Genomic DNA, 13,262 nt, shown 5'->3' with positions numbered 1-13,262 from the left:
TACAAGCTAATGCTTTTGAGCTAAGTAAAAGGATGCATATAAATATTTCATGTTGATTTGGAGAGGAAGAAAGCAAACGCAGCCGGTGTTGATAACATTTGCATTAAATATTGATTCATTAAATATTTTGTCTTCAACGACCCTGTTGAATGGTGCTGATAACATTTACAATATTAGCTTGGAAATAGAAACAAGTAATGAAATTAATTGTCATATGCATTTATAAAAGAAAATAGAATGACCATCCAGTCAACATGAAAACCAAGTATCTCACACGATTTACTCCAGCAGAGCAAACACAAGACCTTCAAAATTGTTTCTACTTAATGACAAATTATAAAATTTCTCCAAGATAAATATGGTTTTTCTTTATTAAACGGACATCAAATTGACATTTACTAGAGAATAGCAAACCAAAAGCAAACTTCTTTCCCTTATACAACAATTAAATAACATACTGAGCATATATATTTGAAAGAAAGCAGGGGGAGATATTTTTACCCGCCATGTTCCAAAAGCAACAAAACATTTTTGAGTATAGAGATATTTTTAATGTCTTGGAATCATGGAATCATGGTATTCTAGAAATGATTTTGTTGCTTAATGGAAGCATAGGAAAGTTTTTTATTTTATTTTTTTATTTTAGAGTTTTTCATTTAGGATGGACTACTTGTATGGCCAGTTTTAATTCCTCTTGTGAAATCATGCAATTCATCCCCGATACAGCATGGAAAAAGGGAAAGAACACTCATCTCTGCTAATACCATGTAGCTTAAATCTCCCAATCACGGTATGTTATATTTATATTTGTAAGACTATGTTGAGTTGATATTTATTTCCAAAATACATGAATAACTTGTATAATAACATGTTAGGACATACCATCAACTTGTCCAAACTTTGAAAATTACATGCACGGTTACTATTGTGTTCTTGTATTTTTGTTTTTATAAGTTGGCTTGTTTTTTATTTTAAGTATAATGTAATTGATTTTTCGCTCTTTTTGCAGAATGCTGGTTACCCGACTCCTCTCATGACTACAAGCTCCGTTACGAGCAGAAGGGTTGAGAACATAGAGGAACCACCTGATTGTAGGCACAATGATATTCCATGTACCTCTTCTAGAGTAGAAGAAAGTAAAGAAGATACACCAGACTCACAGGAAACTGAGGATGGCATTGCCGGGAAATCTCAGTTAGATGATGTAGTTGATGGTGATACGATTGAGGAGCCAAAGTCGGGGATGGAGTTTAATTCTTTTGAAGAATTAATGAATTATTATAAGCAGTATGCTAAGAAATGTGAGTTTGAGGTGATGACAAGAAGGACTAAGAAGAGGGATGATGAGACTGTTCGATATGTCACCCTTGGTTGTGCCCGTGGTGGGAAGGCCCGGAATAGGATGTTGAATGTCGCCAGACCACGTCCGACAGGAAAAATAGAATGTAAGACAAAGATTAATGCCTTAAAAGTTGATGGAAAGTTCCGACTGACAATAATTCATAATATCCATAACCACAATCTCAGTCCAAAGAAATCTCACTTCTTTCGATGTAATAGAGAAGTGAGTGACTCCGTAAAAAGAGTCTTAGATATCAACGATGAAGCTGGCATCCGAATGAATAAGAGTTTCGGATCTCTCTTCGTTGGCGCTGGTGGATTTGAGAACCTTCCATTTTTGGAAAAATATTGTCGGAATTATATCAACAAGGCAAAACATCTACGACTTGGGAAAGGTGGTGCTGGAGCACTTCAAGAGTATTTTTGTAGGATGCAGTGCAAAAATTTATGTTTCTTTGTACTGATGGATTTGGATGATGAAGGGAGGTTAAAAAATGTCTTCTAGGCAGACCCCCGTAGTAGGGAAGCCTACCAATAATTTGGTGATGTGGTCACATTTGACACTACATACCTGACGAATAGATATGAGATGCCATTTGCACCATTTGTTGGTGTAAACCACCATAGGCAATCAATTCTGTTGGGAGCAGTATTGATTTCCAGTGAGGATATGGAGACGTTTGTGTGGTTATTCCAAACCTGGTTGAAGTGTATGGGTGGTATAGCTCCGAAAGCTATTATCACCGATCAGGACAGATGGATGAAAAATGCAATTGCTGTTGTCTTCCCAAAAAGTCAACATCGACTTTTTTTGTGGCATAAACTGAAAAAAGTCCCTGAAAAGCTTTCCTCCTATGCTTCCTACAAAAGTGGGATGAAAAATGCGTTGATGAAATGTGTTTATGACACCCAAAGTGTTGAAGAGTTTGAGAAATCTTGGGATCAGTTAATCACCACTTACAACTTGCATGAGAATGCCTGGTTGAAAAGTTTATACACTGAGCGTGAGCATTGGGTGCCGGTCTTCTTGAAAGAGTGTTTTTGGGCTGGAATGAGTACAACACAATGCAGCGAAAGTATGAATGCTTTTTTCGACGGTTATGTTCATGCTAAGCCAAACTTAAAAAGAGTTTGTCGACCAGTTTGATAGTGCATTGAAAAAAAAATTGAGAATGAAAATAGCACAAACTTCCACTCATTTAGTGTTACCATTCCATGCATATCTAGATCTCCAATCGAAAAAAGATTTCAAGAGTTGTACACAAATGCTAAATTTAGGGAAGTTCAGCTGCAACTTACCGGCATTATCGATCTGGATCTAGAGTTACTTAAGAGAGATGGTGCAGTAAAGACCTATCTGGTAGAGGATGAAGTTCGTGTAGAGGAGTTTACTAAGTTGGTTAAGTATTTTGTAGACTTTAGTCAGGAAGATGCAGATGCATATGCAAAGTGCTCTTGTGGTTTATTTCAGATGAGGGGTATATTATGCAAGCACATTTTGGCTGTATTTAAATGTAACGGGATAAAATCCCTACCAAAGAAGTACATTTTAGACCGATAGAGGAAGGACATCAAAAGAAGATACACATTAATCCATAGCAGCTATGACGCAGGGGATCAGCGGCCAGATGCTAGCAGATACTCAAGTCTATTGAAAATCTGTTATAAAATGATTACTCATGCAGCGGGTTCAAAAAAACATACTGAGGATGCCACACATAAGTTATATGCTATGATTGACTTATATAGTGAGAATGAAGAACCCCCATCGATGACCCTCATTGGTTCCAATATTGGTTGTACGACAAATGAGACAACCACAGTGGGTAGTTCAAAGCAAGTACTCAGTCCAGTAATTGTTAGAGGGAAAGGTAGACCCCCATTTCTCAGGAGAGCATCCAGGATGGAGAAAGACATGCGGAAAGTTAAGGGAAAGATGAAAAAAGCGCCAGTAAACCGGAAACGTAAACAGGTGCACCTTATTCAATTTTAAATATACATGTTTATGTGGGTTATTTTATTAATACAAAAGCTTACAAATAGCTAATGCTACTTGTTTATTAGAGAGATGGAGGAGATACACCAGTACCGAACACGTGCAGGAATTTATTTGGCCCATCAGAGATAGATATGTCCAATGTTGATTACGTGCAAATATATTATTTTTTTATATTTATATTTGAGTTCTTATATTTATGTATTGATTTTTGTTATTTATCACCAGCATGTTCAAGACAGATCAGTTAATGTAATTGGTGGAGCCCAGCTCGGAGAAACAGTGGTTAGAAGTCAAGAAAGTATAATATGTCTGCACTTTTTAGATTCAATTAGTAACATTGACATGACACTAATATTTGCATATTAATCCTTACAGATGCAATTTGATTTGGATGTATCACAACCGATGCCGATTAGGTTGGATGGATCACAATCGGTGCAAATTGGACTCCATGGATCACAACTGGTTCAACCGTGGTTGGAAGGCCCAGAGAACTAATTTACATAATATTTGCATATATAGTTTATGTGGTTGGATATTTTGCACATTTTTGTTGACATTAAATTGGATATGGGGCTGCTGAGCCATGTAATCACTGAATGTAAGTTGATTTTTTGTAATTAGTTTTTGTAAAATGGGACCTGGATGGATATGAGCCATGTAATTACAACTTGTAAGTTGATTTTTTGTAAATGGCATCCGTAAATGTCACTTTGTAAATGGGACAGGTTTGTAAATGGGACAGGTTAATGTAGGTAGAATGTTTACACATATTCATGTCACTTTGTAAATGTCACTTTTGGTAGATTATATTTCGGTGCATCTATTTTCTTGAACAGATTTGGGACAGGTGCATTTATGAGCCATGTAATTCCATTTTTGAACATATTTCACCCATGTGCATTTATGAGCCATGTAATTGCAACAGAAAAATGCAAATTATAGTCCGGTGCATCCATTTCTGAACAGATTTCACCTAGGTGCAAAAAAAATTGGTTGCAAACAAGAATAGATTCACCCGAATGTGCCTACACAAGTCAAACACGGTAGCTTCATCCAGTTTCTTCCACAAGTTATTAACATAAAAATAAAAATAAAGTTCTGACTTACACGTTGAAAATATTTTGAGTGTCTTAATCTACACAATCAAACTAAGTTTTAACATCACCAACATATAAACAATTTAGATACACATAGCAACTAACTTTTAACACTAATCCTAAGTCACTTATCGACAAGACAAGTAACATACGACAACAAATGCAAATGCCCAATACACCCGGAGTAGTGTGCATGAATGTCTTAATTCAGCTTCGCGTACAACAAGCGCCATCTCCTTGTTCACAACCTCCTCATTTCTATGGGATAGCGCCATCTCTCTCATCTCGATCTCATCTGCTCTTTTACAGAGATCAATCTTGCTCTTTTCGATATCGTCGAGTATCTTCTTCAGCTCTTTCTTGGTTCTTAACAGTTCATTGTGAATTTCTCAAAGATCGGACTTCCTGTATTCATCCCCCTCTACCCACTTGAAATACTTACAATATGGTAATCCCTAATCGTTTTAAACATATTTTGGAAACATGTTAGATGCACATTATATTAAAAATTTTATTAAACATGAATGTAGTTACCTTTGTGTTGTACTTAGGACACCCTAAGAAGGATCATCCTGGATTTCTTGTAGTAGATGAGTATCTCACTTGGGCTTCAACTTCACAAAAGCATAATGGTTGATTCATACTTTGTTTACCAAAAGATGAAGAAGACCGTGGTGGATGATGACATATTCTTAAATTTAATCCAATATAGTTTTCAAAAAAATAGAACAACCAAGTGGATAAATAATCACCATTTTAGTTGCTTGCCACCATAAATACAGTAAGCATAAAATATTAAAATGCCTTTATATCCCAATGAATATTATATTAAATATTTCATCCCACCTTAACTCAAACACAACATAGCCCCATCCCACCATTTAGAGTTGACCACATATATCCTAACAACATGATCTTAGACAACAAGAAAGAAGCAGAAGCTAATTATAATATACTCATAGTATCAATTTCGGCCTTGATGTTTGGAACTTGCGCATAATCATATAAAATGACCAAGAAGGAATGCTTTCATTATGGACAGCTAAGCAGTTCCATAAGTGCTGCATATAGAGTTCCATAAATTTAATAGAATATCAAATGGTTCAGGCTACAAACTAGGGAGAATAAAGAAAAACTTTTGGACTGCATATGCAATTGTTCAAAATCTTGCATTATTCATGGAATACCACACATACAAAAGTATTAAGACTTACTAATATAGTAGTTGTCAACAAACCAACACAAAGATTTTGTAACCAAGTGAAAACCTACTTCAAAAAAATCTCAAATCCTAAAACCAATTTGAGGTCAGCCAATCCAAAGGTATCCACTTCAAAATCTTTGTACCCTCAGAAGATCCAACTTACAACCACGAAAAATGACCTGTTCACCTAACACTGCAATGTCTCTTTTAGTCAAAAAACTAAGAAAATACGCCAAAAGATCACAGTATTCAGCAACCAACCATTTTAGTTACAATTTGAAATGCATTAAACAAAACAGAGCAAGGGGAAGAGGTTCAACACAATCCAACATCACAGTATTCAGCAACCCTAAAATCAGGAGACCTAAATTAAACATAGAAAATACCTGGTCAAGTACCTCCAAGAAAGTAGAAGAATTTTTTAGGGAGAAAAATCTGCAGAGAAAAGGCTGTGGGAAATTGGTGGTTCGCTAGGGTTGAGGTTTCAGAAACAATTACAGAAACGAAGGGTAATAAGGCCTGTGGGAAGGGGGATTCACCCTTCAGATTCGCTGAAATGAAGCTCTTCATGGCTTAGGGTTTCGGGTTTCGTGGGAAGGGGGAAGACGATGGTAGGGCACAGTTGGATCCGCGACAGCGAAGAAGAAATACGAAGAAGATCCCTTCACATTCGCCGAAATGAAGCTCTTCATGGAAGCTCTTCATGGGTTAGGGTTTCTGGCTTTGTGGGAAGGGGGAGGACGATGGCACGTTGACCAAGATGAAATACGAAGAAGATGAAATATGAAGAAGATGAAGTTGAGAATGCTAACCTGTTTTCGTGGTGAAGAAGATGGGAAGCAGAGAGGTCTCACGGTGGTGAAGCTCTTCGTGGGTGGGAAGCAGAGAGGTTGCTTGTGCTTGTGATGAAGGGGAGTGTTCGCTTGGATTTCACAAGTTGAGGGCTGCAAATGAAACGCAACGTTTTTGGCGTCCACGTGGAGGCCGGTGTACACGGGGGGTACCTCTCCCGAGTGCAAATAGATTTTTTGTTCTAGAAAACCCAAACTTTCCAGCCAGCTTTTTCATTAGAAATACCATTCTCAAACTGCAAACACTGCATCAAACCTTGAGCTTTATCAAAACTATGAAATGGCTCCATTAGAACAACATATCAGGCTTTAGAGTACCAATTAATTTCTTAAGATGACCTTAAAGGTTCCTATACCTCTAATATTCCACGCAAAGATGGAACCAATCATAGAGATAATTTAGCGGCTCGGGTATGAACTTGAGAAGAGCTCCTTACTTTTTAAAACTGCCTTTTGTTGTATTTCCTTTTAGCAACATCGCCCTCAGCTTCTGTATAATAGCCTTTCTCCTAAGGAAGGACTTTTGAAGGTAACTCAGTTTGAAACTGACTTCCCTTCCAGAAAGAAATCATCCACACTCAGTAAACCTTCTTCGACATGCACCACAGTAGCCTTCTGTAAAACCCCTGTTTCCTCTCCCACGGTTTCTATTTTAGCAGCAAGCACCCCAGGGAACTGATGAGTATCAGTAACCAAAGCATTAGAAACCATAGTATCCACATGTTGGTCCTGCACAAGAACCATCTCACCACCCTGAATAACTTCAATGCCAGTATCCACTACCAACTACTTTTCCTGATTACTTAGCGACATATCCCCTGCTTCTAGCTTCTTCTTAGATTCTTTTTGCTCCACGTCAGGCTGTTCCTCCTCAACCATTTGTGGCTGTTTATCCTCTAGTGCTCCTCTCGAAATAGGATTCTTTTTCCAAACCTAGATTTTGTCCCCAGTCACAGTCTTACCAGCTCGACATATCCGAGAATTATGCCCTTGCACCTTGCACTTGCAACAGAAAGCTGGAAGCATTTCGTATAGAACTTCTTGCTTGCGACTCGATGCCTATCCAGGGGCCCTAATCCAGAAGTAAGGAAGAGGCTTTTTAGTGGCATCCATTTCCACACGTAAACGTGCGCCATCAGTTCGAGTAACACACCGAGTTGGATTATCACGCCTAATAAATTTTCCTATTGGAGTAGTAAGAATACGTAAAAATGATTCATGGTAGAAATTAGGTGGCAAACCTGGCAGCACAATCCATACCGGGGCCAACAATGGTTCTTCATCTTCACTAAACTCAGGCGTCCAATTGAATGCACAATAGATAACACCATCAATATCGCAGGCTTTGCGAGACAAAGCTTTCAAAAAATCATCCTCTGAGGACATGCAGATAAATTCATTTCAAGGACACCTCATTGCAGAAACAACTAGGATTCCTTCTAATCCCCATCTACTACGTATGAAAGCCCAAATGGCATCCAGTGAAGGGCGCTGCCTGAGGAACTTCAAAACTATGGAATACTTAAATGATTCCGCCGATCGTAGTATTTCTTCCATAGAAAACTGGAAATATACTTCTCCATCCATGGTTTTAGGCGCATGGAGCAGAACAGACAACTCGGGGAGAGGTTGAGGCATTGCCGAGACGAGATCCATGTATCGACAACCTGTGTTGGCTGCCGTGCAGCCCTACGTGAAAACCCTTATGGGGCAAGAAAAGAATATAACCCTAGCGGAGCTCAAATGAAAAAAAGTTGATACTCTCTCTCTCTCTCTCTCTCTTTCTATATATATATATATCCTCCTATACCTATAAAAGAGTGTCTTGAAGATTATTTATACAACACAAGAAATCCAAAGAGAATGGTATTGAGCTCCTGAAGAGCTAAGTTTATAATGCTATCTTCCAATTCTCTTGCTACTTTTCTTTAATTTTACAACACGTTTTCAGGACGAGACTCTAGCTAATTGCTGTGTTGTTATATTGTATAGAGTATAATATTATCATCTCAATGCAATGAATATTATTGTCTTCTATATGTTAGTTTGATTTTAAATATTTCTTTCTCATTCAATACTATAAAGGAAGGAAATGAAGCATCCCTGAAGAATCGCTCTAAAACAATAATTTTATTGAAAATTGAGTATCTCACAAAAAAAGATCCATTAATTATATGGGATAGTTTAAGGGAGTAATATGTTTATTAGAAGACCATGATCCTCCCAAAAGCTTGGTCATGGTCATGCTAGATGTTGTCGAGTAGGGGTCTTCAAAGGCTGGCAAATTTTCATCTCCTCTTTGTCCTATCTCCATGGTTTTGTTTTGCAGGTATGATGACTCATTTTGATGGCTTTGTGGAGGAACATATACTTTGATTAGAGAAGTTTCATGTGTTAAAGAATTGCTTCCTATTGTATTTGGAGTTGTATTTATAATGTTGGGATGTGATTCTAAGTGACAGGAACTAACTCCCTGACCTTCTAGGTACGATGCGTTACAATATAGCTATAGCATCTTTAATAGATTAAACCACATATATAGTATAATCTATAGATTAATAGATTAAAGAACACACACACACACACACTATATAGCATAATAGTATAAATATTAGATTTATGCAAATTTAAACTGCATAGATTATGCATATATATAATCCATTATATAGACATATATAGAGATAGATCATATATATAGAAATCATAACTCATAAGCTAGCTTCTGTTCTAAGACATAAAGAACCTACTCCATCTTCAGTCCGAGTTCTTAATAGAGTGTTCGAATGTACCATATGTTCTGTTCAGACGCTCTAAATAGCCCGTTCGAATGTGATGGAATATGCACAAATATGCAAATCCTTTTGTTGAACGCATTATTCTCTTCCCTCCCCTAAAATGCTCGTTCGAATACCCAACATATAGGGGACTTTTATACATATATTAGGTTTGGGGCATTCGAAAAGTTTATATTTCCAAACTGCAATTTACTACCATTTGAACAACTAAGAGGAGAGTTCGAACATATAGGGAACTTTGATAACTAATATGTTCGAACAATAATTTTAATAAACCATGAATTTGAACTGTCTTTAATTGTTTGCACCATGTGTGTCGGTTTGGACCATGTTTGTTCGTTTGAACCATGCGTGTACATTTGGACCATGTTTGTTCGTTCGAACCATACATATTTGTCTCTGCCTGTTTGAACCATGTCTGTCCGTTCGAACCTTGTATGTTCTTTCAAATGGTAATTATTTCAAACTGTTAAGTGAGATGAGATGAGAATTCTATGAATAGTAGTGAAATGATTTACAAATAGTTGTGAAATAGTTTGACTTAAGATGCTTTATTGGATTTTGAGAAAGGAAATGAAAAAATTAAATAAAAATATTATAAAGTTAAAATATTGTTAAAATATAATTTTTTAATATAATTTTTGTTTAAAGTTTGAAAAAGTAATATTTTTTTTGTGGTTTGTTTGAAAGTTTGGGAAAGTTATAATGATTAAGTAATGATTAGATGAAAAAGTTGAATATTTAAAATTGAAAAGTATTTATGTTTGAGTGATGTTTGAGAAGGAATTTATGAGAAGTTTTGAGATGAGATCATCTCGCTTTCCAAACAAGCCTTAGGGAACTTAAGCTACTTTCTTGGACTTGAGGTCATGTTGGGCGTAGATGGTTATTATCTTTCTCAAGCCAAATATGCTTCTAATTTACTTCTAAGGTTGTATTGACTGATAATAAGACATCCAATAGTCCTCTGGGATACAATACTAAGCTTCTTGCCAATGATGGTATGCCTATTTCGTATCCCGCACTCTACAGACAGTTGGTTGGTAGTCTCATTTACCTCATTTATACACAACTATATATTTCTTATGTTGTTCATCTAGTCAATTTATAAGTGCGCCACTCTCTGTTCATTATGTTGATATTCTTTGTATTTTATGCTATGTCAAGGGCATTTTATTACATGGACTTCACTTCTCCTCACAGTCTTCTCTATAGCTCTGGGCTTAACCTGATGCTGATTGGGCATTGATCGTCACTCCACCACTGTCTATTATTTCTTTCTTAGGACATCTATGATATCTCGATGTAGCAAGAAGCAGTTAGTGGTATTTTGATCAAATACTGAGGTTGAGTATTGCACATTGGCCGACACCACTTTTGAACTATTGCGGCTTTTATGGCTCTTAGCAGACATGAATGTTTAGCAAAAGACTAATTCTTTCATTCACTGTGATAACCACAGTGCTGTATAGATTTCTCATAACGATACCTTTCATAAACGTACTAAACATATCAAGATAGATTGTCATTTTGTTGGTTATCACCTTCAAGAAGGCACTCCGCATCTTTGCTCTATATCTTCTTAAGACAATTCCGCTGATACTTTTACAAAATCTCATTCACCTGGTCGGTTAGGTTTTCCTATTTCCAAACTCCATTTGGCATCACTGTCTTGAGTTTGAGGGGGGATGTTAGCATATATTTACATACCTTGGTTTGATTAGTAGGTTGTCTAAGATTCTAATAATATCAGGGTAATATTATGTAAATATTCTAGGTCAGAATATTTTGTATTTAGTTATTCATTGTATTTCCTTTATTTGCAAACTTTATTACATTATAAATAGGCCAACCATGTACATTGTCAATACATGTTGAATTTTAGAGTTTTCTCACATGCAATTTTCTACATCTATCATTCAAACACTACAAGAGATTGGGTTTTTTGAGAGAAAAAAATGTCCCAAAAAACCCAATTTTTGTCCCAAAATGTTTTGGGAGATGAAAATTTTTTGTCTCTATTTTGTCTCAAAAAACCTGTCTCAAAAGGTTTTTGGAGACAAAAATTGATTTTTAGGGACGAAATTGGGTAGAATCAGTCGAACCTATTCAAATGAGTCTTTTTCTTAAGACGAAAACCTTTCAATTCAAAATATGTTCGATTGTGATTCTATCAGTTCGAACTAACACTTACCGTTCAAACTAAAAGAATTTTTCATTCGAACAAATGACCATATTTGAACCTGTTTGAATGTTCGAAGTGTTCGAACAGATTTTATGCGTTCGAACTAATAAATTTTTCAAATGACTTGTGTTCGAACATAAATTATGTCTGTTCAAACCGACTATTTATTTTTTAAATTCTTTTGGTTCGAATGAGGTTTTGCATATAAATGTTGTTCGAACAAATATTTTATTGTTCGAACGGACGTACAGACTATATTTCTCGGTTGTCGTTCAAATGGTTAGTTTTTGTTCAAATAGGTATGTTTTTGTTCGAATGGATTTATAAATGGTAATTAACCGTTCGAACATGTTATTGACCCTCGAACTATAAATCATACATAACAGAATTTAATTAAAAATCCTATACTAATATTACACAAATTTTAATTCAAACATCATAATTGTTCAAATGTTTTGGAACATCATAATAGAAAGACAATTAAAGAAAAAATAAATTTTAAGATTGTGGTGGTTGCATAGAGTTTTGGGACATCACGATTGACTGGAATTGTTCAAACATTTTTTGGTTATTCAATTGCATCCTTTCTTCTAATCTCCCCTCAAGATCTGCTGCATGATCTAATTGGGTCAGCAACTTTTTTCCTTGGACCTCAATCATTCTATCTCAAGTGTTGCTTCCTCCAATTCTTTAGTCTTGTTGTCATTCGATCTTGCTCGAGAAGAGGATGATGATGTTGATGATGGCTTCACGCAACGTCCTAAACCCTTCAAATATCCAGAATGTGATCCAAGAACTTGAGAAAAGATATGAGCATCGTTGACAGATGATTCATCAGATGGATCCACATCAATTTTCTTAAGAGATATCATCTTGTCCTACAAAAATAAAAACATTAAAGTTAGTATAAGTAACAAAAATATTATTAGACAATGGAATTAAAGAAATTTAAATTTACATAATTTGCCTCTGCTTCGTGACTAGTCCAAACACCATTACGATTTTTATGTGCTTTAGCATACAATTGGGTCATATCATAGTTAGTAGGACTTTCTTCTTTCTGCAAAAAGAAAATTTATATTAGAACTTAATTAGAAAACTGTATTATATGTTAATATTTAACAAGAACTAGAATAACTTACCATTCTATTAGACAAATGGCGAAAAGATCGAGAACCCACATGATGGTGTATCGTTAAATTTGATCAATCTGCTTTGTTCACAGTACTCCGTTGCTAAAAAAAATATTTTGTCTATATGTTTAATACATCTATCATATACTATTAAAAAAAGATTGCAATGAAATTAACTGATAAGCAGGATCTTCAAACATATCACAAACCTTCTCCCATTCGTTTGGTGCGCATATGTTGTAGTACTAAACTTCTAATAGTGTGCATGACATCTACCTTTGTACCTTCGAAATGCATTCAACATCAGTTTCTCAACCGTTTGTCGATCCTTTCGTCGGCCAAAATTAAGTTCAAACTCGTCTTGTTAACATGTTATACTTAGTTTCTTGAGATGTAGCTTATTACCAGGCAACGATTTTTGATGTGGTCTTTCACATCTTGGGAAACTTTAGTCCGAGAGGATGTAACCATCGGTGCATACGTGCAAGTAAGCGTACTAACATAAGAAGAAAGCCACGTGCCGAATCTCTAGAGCCACCAGTGTGATCATTAAGAATATTAACTTTAGTTTTATCCACATTCCTTACTTTTTCTATGTGGACACCCCTCGTAGTGTCTCGATCTCAGCACTGGCTTATAACAGCCATATTTACA

The 13,262-nt window shown here is 36.0% G+C and overlaps 1 protein-coding gene and 1 long non-coding RNA gene across 2 annotated transcripts; one reads left to right on the top strand and one right to left on the bottom strand.

Annotated features, from left to right (window-relative positions):
- The first annotated feature begins 727 nt into the window (after positions 1-727).
- LOC121236590 (protein FAR-RED IMPAIRED RESPONSE 1-like) lies at positions 728-2,488 on the top strand. Its single transcript, XM_041133035.1, has 3 exons — positions 728-790; positions 1,010-1,827; positions 1,924-2,488. The coding sequence occupies exons 1-3, from the start codon at positions 728-730 to the stop codon at positions 2,486-2,488; spliced, it is 1,446 nt and encodes a 481-aa protein (XP_040988969.1).
- A 2,281-nt stretch (positions 2,489-4,769) lies between these two features.
- On the bottom strand, positions 4,770-5,109 carry LOC121237511. The gene is made up of 2 exons (XR_005934932.1): positions 4,975-5,109; positions 4,770-4,868 (listed from the first exon to the last, which is right to left on the bottom strand). It is a non-coding gene; the product is annotated as an uncharacterized LOC121237511 (long non-coding RNA).
- Positions 5,110-13,262: the final 8,153 nt, after the last annotated feature.

The sequence above is a fragment of the Juglans microcarpa x Juglans regia genome, chromosome 6S (assembly GCF_004785595.1).
Source record: "Juglans microcarpa x Juglans regia isolate MS1-56 chromosome 6S, Jm3101_v1.0, whole genome shotgun sequence".
Classification (NCBI taxonomy): domain Eukaryota; kingdom Viridiplantae; phylum Streptophyta; class Magnoliopsida; order Fagales; family Juglandaceae; genus Juglans; species Juglans microcarpa x Juglans regia.
Note: the sequence above shows the minus strand (reverse complement) of the source record. Positions and strands in the feature narration are given on the sequence as shown.